Raw genomic sequence first — 11,036 nt, 5'->3', positions numbered from 1 at the left:
TAACAAATTAGTGTAAAACTTTTTATTAAGATGTAACGAAATGGTACAAATAACGGAACAAATGAGACAATATTAAAGCAAGTTAACATGCTTTAAAGCAACTTCTGCAACACAATACATATTGCTTTCCCTTTCTTGTGTTCTATTATCGGGGAGTTAGTTCAATCCCTTGATGAATTGTTTCATCTTGCAGAGAAAAGGTTCTACACTCGGCATCTATGGAAAATGTTATGCTATCAAGGAGTTAGTTCAAGACCTTGATGAATTGTTTTCTCTTGTAGATAAAAAGTTCTGCACTCGACATCTATAGAAAAAACCTTTGTTCCGCTTTTAAAGGGAAAACAATTCATATTGTATTGCTGAAGTTGCTTTAAAGCATGTTAACTTGCTTCAACATTGTCTTCTTTGTTCCGCTATTTATACAATTTCGTTACATTTTAATAAAAGTTTTGCACCAATTTGTTACATCTTAATAAAATTTTGTTCCCATTTATTATATCATGCTAAAAGATTTGAGCTTACGTGGATACGACTTGCAATGTCAGAAAGTTTTTACGGCGTCGGCGGAATTTGACGGATTGGACTTGATTTAAAATAATTTGATACGTTTTATACCAAATTGTTACAAAAAAAATTGTACCGTTCGTGTTATAATTTAAAAAGTTTTGTATCACTCAAGTAATTTTCTCGAAAGTGGCCATTTAAGAAGGGAAGATAGTTTCATGGGAAACACCATCACCATGAAGAAGGAAGCCATTGTGTTGTACTCATAACTTCTTTTCTGTTTCTCTCCTCCTCTCTCTCTCATTTTTTTAAATTTCATTTTTATTTTTTATTTTATTTTAAATAATTATTTTATTTTATAAAATTTAAAGTTATAATTTTTAAAATTTCCTTTCATTTTTAATCTTAATTTAATTTTAAAAATAAATTTGTTACTTTATGTAATTATAGTTTCTTATTAATTTTTAACGAGCTTTAAATTTAATTGCTTTTATTTTATTTAAATTTGTTTATTTTATTTTAATTTCTTAAACATTTTGATTTATTTATTTATTTTAGTTTACAAATTTCACATCAATTGCCATGTAAGAAACCACATCCTCAAAAAATGAAGTTTTTTTAAACAAATTTTATTTATATATTGTTAACTTTCTTAATTTTATAAATTTTGTCTAGACATTTTTTTGTGAATTTTGAACTTTTTTTTTCATTGCTTTGGATTTTGTTTTTTTTACAATATAAATACTTTTTATATTTTTATTATTTTTTTTATACTTTTATTTGAATTTTTTAAATTTTTTATTCCCGTTAATGTTATGACGATGTATGATTGGTTTCGCGTGATAAAAGTGTGATATAAGTCACGTCATATCAGCAATTAATGGAGCGACTAAGGGACCTTTTGACTGGATGTCCCAAATCATAGCAGTTTGGAAAATTTTATCGATTTATTACGGAAAACCTTTCATTTTGTATCAAATTTACAAAGCCAATGCATGAATGTTAGGCGTGAATTTTAGTTTTTGACCATTCGTATCTTAATATATCCCACCATCTGATCCCTTCCCTGGGTCCTTAGAAAATTCCACTTACTTGTATCTGTCTTTTGTGAATCCCACGTGTACTTGTATTTGTTATCAGAAAGTTCCCATAATTTATTTGAGGCCCCATCCAGAGACTTCTTTTCGATTTGCACCGGTTGATAGGGTTGGAGATTAATGTCTTACTACAATTCACTGCCTACTGAAGCCTCTATATTAATTATGCAAGTAAATTACTTAAAATTGTAGTATTATAACTTAATTAAGAATAATATACACACCTTTAGTGTAAGTTAAAGTTACACGTACCTTAAAAAATTACTTAGACAAATTACTTCTTAGTAAATTACTAACATTTTAAGTAAATTACACACATTTTCAAGAACTTTTTACTTATATTGATAATAAATTACAAGAATTTTGAGAAAATTCAACTTAAACTTTAGTAAATTACTATGTTCAAAGAGTTTTTTTTTTTTTTTTTTTTTTTTTTTTTTTGGATAAATGATGAAACTTCATTGATAACAGATGAATTTACATCAGAAACCAATACCATTTTCCTCTATACGGAGTAAAATAAAAAAATACCCAAGAGCTACTCCCAAGTCAACTAGTTGCAGTATCAAAATGGTGAAACATATGCCTCGCAATGATAGAGTGTGCAATTTTGCATGAGAATCGAGGGAGAACAGACAACTTTGCTTTCACATCCGAGAAGATCCTTCGTATTATAATTGTTGGAGGCGAGACTTGATTCCGGTAGAGCCTGGCGTTCCTCTCCCTCCAGATGCAGTAAATGTAGTGAGTCCAGAGAAGTTTAAGACAAATAATATCCAGCTTCTTTCCACGGAGAGAGGAGACCCAGCAAAGTTCCGTATTCCAGTCGACATTGTGTTTGTTCATTCCAACACGGTCTAATAAACTTCTCCAAATCCCTTGGGTGATAGGGCATTCAAAAAAGAGGTGATTTCGGGTCTCCAATTCCAAACTACAGAATTCGCATTCGGGTGCAGTAATCGAGATGTTCAAAGAGTTTTATCTTTTAGTGAATGGTCTTTCGAGCATTGATCAGTGCACTTTGAATTTTCAAATACCAAAATACACATCGAAAAAAATAATATTTGAATGGATCATATCACCACTTTTGACGAATATAATATAGATTTTGTTCGTTCTCCTTATCATGTCATTTAATTTATGACCCTCGTGACTCGAACGACAGTATGCAATTAATTATATGGCGGTTCGGAAGAAGCTAATGTGAGGATGGCACAGGGCCACATGTGGCAAGGCCAGAGCAAAGGCGATGGTAATGATTTGTGGCCACACCCACAGGAATAACGTTCCTTATACCGGTTGTATTGTATCATAAACTTTTCCATTCATTTATGATCGATTAAATTTAAGGGACTGGCATTTTCCATTTTTGTGTACAGTATAAAAAAGTGATTGCACCTTAAAATTTTTTTACACGTACATTGAAATGGAAACTGATCTAAGCATAGAGAGAGAAGGGGAAGATGTCATGGAAAAGACCATGAAGAAGAAGGAAGCCGTTGTGTTGTATCCATCACCCCTCATAGGCCACGTCATCTCCATGGTGGAGCTGGGGCGGCTCATCCTCTCCCACCGCCCTTCCGCCGCCATCCACGTCCTCGTCTCCACCGCCCCCTCTCCAGCTGCCACCGCTGCAACCGCTGACTACATCTCCTCCGTATCTGCCTCCGCCGGCTCTTCCATCTCCTTCCATCACCTCCCAGCCACCACCCTGCCCCCCACCTTCTCCACGATGAAGTCTAACCTCCCCACGGTCGCTCTCGCCCTTGAGCTCCTCCGCCTCGATGCTCCTAACGTTCACTCCGCCCTCGAGTCCCTCTCCAAGCACCACCTTGTCCTCGCCCTTGTCATCGACTTCTTCTGTGCCTCTGCGGTCCCCGTGGCCAAGGAGCTCGGGATCCCGTGCCACTGCTTCTTCACCTCCGGTGCAGGGGGACTCACCCACTTCCTCTACTTACCGTATCTCCATAAGAACATCACAAAGAGCTTCAAGGACCTTGACCCCGACTTCATTATCGATATCCCGGGGACCCCGCTTCTCGTTCCCTCGGACTTGCCAAACACGGTTCTGGACAGAGGCGACAGGGCCTACGAGATCTTCCTGGAGTCCTCCATGAACATTCAGAGGGCCGACGGGGCCATCGTGAACACATTCGAGGAGCTCCAGCCGCTGGCCACTCGAGCTTTGGTTGAGGGGCAATGCACGCCCGGGGGCACCACCCCGCCACTCTACTGCATTGGACCGCTGATCTCAAATCACGATGCGGGTGACAACAATGTCGATAAAGGTCCATCTCGAAATCATTCTACCAATATATATATATACACAGATATTATGTTTTATTATATTTAACGGTCGATGTTCCATTGCAGGGAGTTTAAAGTGGTTAGACATGCAACCTAGTAAAAGTGTCGTATTCTTGTGTTTCGGGAGCATGGGCGTCTTCCCAAAGGAGCAACTAAAGGAAATGGCAATCGGCTTAGAGAGGAGTGGGCAGAGATTCTTGTGGGTGGTCCGCAACCCACCAGACCAGCCCGACTCGGACTTCGATTCGCTGTTCCCGGATCGGTTGCTAGAGCGGACAAAGGGGCGTGGCCTCATGGTGCATCGGTGGGCCCCGCAGGTGGCAGTGCTGAACCATGGCTCAGTGGGCGGGTTTGTGACCCACTGCGGGTGGAACTCGGTTCTCGAGTCGGTCTGTGCGGGTGTCCCCATGATTGCGTGGCCGCTGTATGCGGAGCAACCCCTGCAGCGGGCGCTTATGGTGAAGGAAATGAAGATTGCCCTATCGATGAATGCATCGCGGGATGGAATTGTGAGCGCGGCCGAGGTCGAGGAGCGTGTGAGGGAGTTGATGGACTCAGAGGCGGGGAAGTCGGTGAGGGAGAAAACGCTGGCCATGAAGGAAGCTGCGAGGGCGGCGCTCAGCCTAGGCGGGTCATCCCGGGTGGCACTCACCCGGCTAGTTGACTCATGGATTCCCGCAGCTTGACCGCATCTCCCAATTGGAGGTGGTGGCCAGCAGCGTGGCCCCACCGCTGGCCACCTCCTCTCTTCCTTCCTCAATTTTTTTTTAAATCAACCAAAAAAAGCTTTACATTTTTTTTTATGCTACCGTAACCTTTGAATAATAGTACGAAAAGACAAAATCGTCAAGTTCAGTTGCGAATCTAGCACACTGTTAAATGTAAAGATAGATAGAGACTTAATGGTGTCACGTGACATAACATTATTAGATAAGTGGATCATACAATATTTTATTTGATAAAATAATTCTAAAAAAAAAAAAGAAAAAATAGAGAAAAGGGAAGGGGCGGCTATGGTGGCCACGTTAGAGGTTGCCACCCCTGCAATCATAATCGCGGCTACCTCTGCCATGTCGACAACCCTGATTGGGGTGGTGATGGCCGCAATTGGAGTTCCCACCGTCGGAATCCAAGAAGCCACAAAATTGGGACCATTTTTATTCTCGTAATGGAGGCCTCGATTACGACTACCATTCCCCAATTGGGGTCGCCAGCCACCTCTGCTGTGCCCAAGGACCTCAATCGTAGGGGTGTTGGCGACAATTAAGGCCCCAACTGCAGTAATCGAAAGGGCCCTGAATCATTTGGGGCTCTGATTCCTACACTGAATGCTCCAATTGTGGCCACCATGCCTCTGATGAGGGTCGCCGACCACCTCTGCTGTAGCCAGGGACCCCGATTGTGGGGGTATTGGCCGCAATCAGGGGCTTCATAGTCATAATCGAAAAAGCTCCAAATTATTTAGGGTTCCTTCGATTTTGGTGGTATAAGCTCTAATTGCAGCCACCACCCCTAACTAGGGCGTCGACCACCTTTGTTGTGGCCGACGACCCAATTGGGGGGGGAGGGGGTCGCTGCAATCGAGCTCCCATCGCGAGAATTGAGAAGGCCATAATTTCGAAACTCCTTCGATTTCGGCGGTGGGGGTCACGATTGCGGCCACTGCCACCCCAGTCGAGGTCGTTGGCCACAACATAAGTGGTTGAAGACCCTGATTGGGGGATGGTGGCCGTCGGCCCCCCTCCTTCTTTCCTTCATTTTTTCTTTTCTTATTTTTTAAAATAAAAAAGCTTATTTTTAAAATTATTTTTTGTTAAATAAAATAGTGTGGAGTTCACTCATCCAATAATATTGAATTACGTGGCACTATTAAGTCCACGTCAACCGTTACCGTCATATTTGACAAAAAATTTGACGGCGTGCTAGATTTGCAACTATACTCGAATGTCGTGCCTTTTTGTGCTAGAATCAGAAAAAATATAAATGCGTGCTTTTTTGAACGATTTATCCTTTTCATTTTTTATTTTTTTCAGAATAATTTTCATTTTAAAAAAATTGGGACTCACTCAGCTAATTACCGTGGGTCAAGCGACACCGCCAAGTATACATAAGCAATTCCAATTAAAATTAATGGGGATATTGACGCCCTACTAGCATTGCTATCAAATCGACATTTTGTTATTTTTTATGTAAAAGAAAAAATTCGTATTAAAATTATTAAAATACGAAAAGTTTAGATTTTTTTATGAACCTTTTCTATTTTCAAATTACGACATTGTTTTACACTTCAGCGAATCATACAGTAATTATCATCCCCCATACACGTACTTGCATTTACACAGTAAGCTCTTAGTGTATGAGTTGGAATGACAAATACATTTACATATTTTTACATATAATATCAAAATTTCTGGTAATATGTATAATGACGCTCCCAGTCAAACCTAACATTCCTGCGTTTCCTCCATTGAACTAATGGTCTGAGACTTCAGCAGAAGGTTGGGCGCCTCCCAATTCGTACATCAATTATATTATTAAAGAAAAAAATGTTTATTGATTTTTCGAATATAAAATTCATAAAAAAGAGAGAAAGAAATGCGCACTTTTAATTACATTCGACCATATTGGGTCTTGCGTAGTATAGATACGCACTTGACTTTGATACTATATTGAATTTTCATAAATTATACGGATTTGACCTTATTTTTACTTACAAATTTGTACTGATAAAGGGTGATACTCAAACTATATACTAATGAATAAAGTGTATATTTTTACTTAAAAATTTAGACGTGAGATTTATTTCATTTTACTACTTAATACACAATACTGGAATGTACTCTTTTTTTTCTTTTTTTAATCTCATATGCACGGTCATTTGCATTTGGCCAGAATTGAATTCATTGTAAATTAACATCAACGAGATTCGACAACGTGCTTGACGACGGTAGCAGGGAGGTATATATACCTATTGTGAAATAATTAAAAAGTAAATGACTAGTAACTCATGCATAATCACTCTCATTTGGAATGTATCTTTTAGCGAGTCCTGCTGCTGGACTTGAACTATTATTGTTGGGGGATTTGGTCACCATGTCTCTCTTTTGTACTATTTTATTTTCAATATACATTTTAATATTAGAAAACCCAATAATTCCGGACTAATTCAGTTCGAACTGGATCGGCCAATTAAGAGAGAAAGGTCTCTTAATCATGAATTTTTTTTATTCACATCACAAGACTAGAATTTAAAACCTTATTTAAGATAAAAAAGAGCCAAATCTACTTAAACTAAGCAATATCGGTCCTCTCTTTTGTAGAGTGCCTTGGCCCGTATTATACCAAACAAAAACTTATATATATGGAATTAGAGCGCAATATCATAACATACGCTTTCCCCAGTGAACCAAGGGATTTCAAATTCTTTCACCGAAAAGACACGTCCGCTCCGTTTGATTTTACAATCGTGTTTTTAAAATTTTAACTCTATCTTTAACTCCACTTACTAAACAATAAAAATCAACAACACAATTATTACTTTTTCCTTTTTCTTCATAATTCAACAACACAATCATTACAACCCAATTAAAATCAAAATTCAACTTTACTTAACTCTAAAATCAAATACACTAGTCATGTCGGGTTATAGAAAATCCAACTAATTGTTTCTTTTAGTTTCCGATTTATTGGATCCATTAAAAAAAAAGTAGTTAATGTTCCCAAAAATCCTGGTGGTAGATGAAAGGCATAAAAAAAAGAAAAAGCTAGGTCATTAAAACCATTCAATTAATTGGCTCGCATTCATTCATATTCATCTGTGTATATGTAATGATGTATAGCTCTTACACTCTGCACACATAGTCATTGTGTCGTCCACCCATGGCCAAGAAGACCATAGTTCTTTACCCATCTCCGGGCAAAAGCCACCTCATGTCCATAGTGGAGCTGGGCAAAACTCTACTCGGCCACCACCACCCTTCGCCCTTCTCGATCACCGTCATCCTCTCCGTCCCACCCGATGAAGCCGAGTTTACCGCTGCCTACGTCTCCAGCGTCTCCATCACCCACCCGGCTATCTCCTTCCAACACCTTCCCGTGTCTTTCATCCCCTTCGACTCATCCTCCCCCGGCAACTTCATCATCTCCACCTACGAGTTTACCCGCGGCAACAACCCCTTTCTACATGCATCCCTCTCCTCCCTCTCCAAGTCCGGCGGTTCCACCATCAAGGCCCTCGTCCTCGACTTCTTCTGCACCGGCGCATGCCAAGTTGGGGCCAGCCTCAACATCCCGGTTTACTCCTTCTACAGTTCTGGCGCTAGCGGGCTAGCCCCGTTCCTCTACATACCCACCATGCACAAGAACATCCCTCACAGCTTTAAGGATCTCGATCCCGAAGAGCTCATCGAAATCCCAGGGACCCCACCGATCCAGGCCAGGGACATACCCATGCCGATAAGAGACCGGAGCTCCAAACTTTATGGTTACTTTCTCGGGGCCGCACGTGATATGGCTCTGGCAGCAGGAATTATCATCAACACGTTCGACTCGTTTGAGGTCAGCGCCATAAAAGCACTGAGGGACGGTCTTTGTGTGACCGACGGGCCCACGCCGCCTATGTACTGTGTCGGCCCACTCGTCGCAACAGCCAGGAACAATAATGACGAAGACAGGCATGACTGCTTGAGGTGGCTCGACTCGCAACCGAGCCGGAGCGTGTTGTTCCTGAGCTTTGGGAGCTTGGGGAAGTTCTCCACCAAGCAATTGAAGGAGATAGCGTTAGGTTTACAGAGGAGTCGGATCAGGTTCCTTTGGGTGGTGCGGGCACCGCCCCAGACAGACGAGGCATGGCGCGCAATATCGGAGCCCAACCCCCACACTGGGTTGTTTTTGCCGGACGGGTTTGTGGAGAGGACGAAGGAGAGGGGGTTCGTGGTAGAGTCATGGGTCCCGCAGGTGGCAGTGCTGAACCATAGCTCGGTGGGTGGGTTCGTGACTCACTGCGGGTGGAACTCGATCCTTGAGGCAATTTCCGCCGGAGTTCCCATGCTGGCATGGCCGCTCTACGCAGAGCAAAAGTTAAACTGCAACTATCTAGTGAAGGAGGTCCGGGTGGCGCTCCCGGTGAAAGAGTCCGAGGACAGTTTCGTCAGCGCAGACGAGTTGGAGGAGCGAGTGACCGAGCTAATGAGCTCGGAGAAAGGGGAAGCGGTACGAGAGCGAGTGTTTGCAGTGAAAGAGGAGGCTGCCGCGGCATTGCGTGAGGGTGGCTCATCCCATTCAGCCTTAGCTGAACTGTTCCAGGCCATCAAGCAAGGGCCCGGCGCTGAGCCGAGACTATCCGACCCAGTTGAACCAAGCGGTAGGTTTGGTAGTTCCAACTCGGTGGCCATCCCGCGTGAGACGTAGTCGTTTTTTACTTCACAAGGGCTGAAAATGTTATTATTTTTTCTAAGAGCATGAATAATTATGCAACAATCATCGAATTAAAACCTTTTACTTATCAAGCGAAGATATAAGTCATCATACTACACCTCTTTTGAATGAGTTGAAACAGTTAATTAATTTAATTTAATTTAATTTAATTTAAGTTCTTTGGGCTTCGACCCCATTCCACCGAAGAAAAAAGAAACAGTTAATTAATTTTATTTAACAATATCAATTACTATATATATTGCACTTTAAAAGTGGTAACATCGCGCATGCAAGTAAATTACTTAAGTTATAGTAAAGTAATCAACGTGAGTTAGTTCAAGCGGTTCGACGCTTATTCCGTTTAAGTAAGGTTTTGGATTTGAGACAGTTAGAATAGTTAGATTATTAATAAATAACTTACATTTGAAATAAGTTACATGGATTTTGAAAAATACTTATATTGCTAGTAAATTACATGGATGTTAAGAAAATTTTACATAGACTTTAAGTAAAATATTTACATGCACCGTACCACCTCTTTTAATAATTGCCACCACAAAATTTTCCCACTCGTATAACATTTCCTATATTTTCACCTGTCTTCTCTCTCTCTCCATTACACGCTACGCCTCTGCAGTAGAAAGTCACTTTTAGAAAAATGTTTTCTATAATTACGATTTTACTATTTTATTAGTGATAAACATTATTTTAATTAGAGAATAATTAAATGTGAATTCCATATTTTACATACTATTTACTTTTCATACTAATACTTCTTTTATGGATATCATGCATTATTCCATTTTACGAGCCATTAAAAATCAAGTCACATGAAACATTAATATCTTAAATTTGTAGAAAGACCAGTAGAAAATCTAAAACATAGGACTGAATCTCACGTATTATACATATTTTTGGAGAAGATGTATTATACCATTTTATGAGTTTTAAAATTGATAAATTACATGATAAATTAATATCTTAAAATTACACTAAAAATGCTGGAAAAAAAAAATCTATACAATGCATAGGACGGGACAATGTCCATAATTTACGCAAAACTGATATTATGTTACATCAAATAATATTTCGAAATCTTAAAGCATATCACTCATATGAAATGAACCTAAAATTACTTTTAATTGTATGCGTAGGACGGGTCATATTTACAGTTTACCGTTCCCGCTCTAATATAGAGTACCAAAATGGACCTAAACCCAAAGTGACGTAACCCCATCGCGTCACATCTATTCCTTTTTTTTGTTTTTTGGTAATGTGATGTGGCAGAATACATGACAAATTGGTACCTTAAGAAAAATAGATTCTGACGACTCTGTTTCGAAGGAAACGGCCTCAAGAGCACAACTCACGGCCATCGTGAAAAGACGAGATTTAGGTCGAATTCCATCGTTTATGACCTTAAACGAGCATTTTTTATGTTATTTGGGTGTTTTTACGATTTTAGAAAAAGTTTATATCTTTCGTGTAATTTAGGCATTTTAATTCCTATAAAACATTGTAAAATCTAGGATTTAATGGTTATTTTTGGACTATCAATAAAGTTTTGGAACTACCGTACTCTTTCACTCATTCTCGGTTTCAATTCGAGTTGGATGCCAATTTGCTAGGAATTCGAAGAATCAATAGGAGATTAAAGGTCGTAGTTCCAGTATTCTAAGGTATCAATGGCTGCGGAATCAATGGATCTGTAAC

General features: G+C 39.8%; 2 protein-coding genes across 2 annotated transcripts; both read left to right on the top strand.

Moving 5' to 3' along the window:
- The first annotated feature begins 2,938 nt into the window (after nucleotides 1-2,938).
- LOC116202722 (UDP-glycosyltransferase 88A1-like) lies at nucleotides 2,939-4,771 on the top strand. The gene is made up of 2 exons (XM_031534331.1): nucleotides 2,939-3,889; nucleotides 3,975-4,771. Exons 1-2 carry the CDS (start codon nucleotides 3,028-3,030, stop codon nucleotides 4,592-4,594), a joined length of 1,482 nt encoding a protein of 493 aa, XP_031390191.1. The 5' UTR covers nucleotides 2,939-3,027; the 3' UTR covers nucleotides 4,595-4,771.
- A 2,934-nt stretch (nucleotides 4,772-7,705) lies between these two features.
- Nucleotides 7,706-9,444, top strand: LOC116203161 (UDP-glycosyltransferase 88B1-like). The gene has a single exon (XM_031534824.1). The coding sequence runs from the start codon at nucleotides 7,788-7,790 to the stop codon at nucleotides 9,315-9,317; it is 1,530 nt and encodes a 509-aa protein (XP_031390684.1). The 5' UTR covers nucleotides 7,706-7,787; the 3' UTR covers nucleotides 9,318-9,444.
- Nucleotides 9,445-11,036: the final 1,592 nt, after the last annotated feature.

The sequence above is a fragment of the Punica granatum genome, chromosome 4 (assembly GCF_007655135.1).
Source record: "Punica granatum isolate Tunisia-2019 chromosome 4, ASM765513v2, whole genome shotgun sequence".
In the NCBI taxonomy this organism is placed as follows: domain Eukaryota; kingdom Viridiplantae; phylum Streptophyta; class Magnoliopsida; order Myrtales; family Lythraceae; genus Punica; species Punica granatum.
The sequence above is the reverse complement of the archived record's forward strand: the minus strand, read 5'-3'. Positions and strand labels throughout refer to the sequence as shown.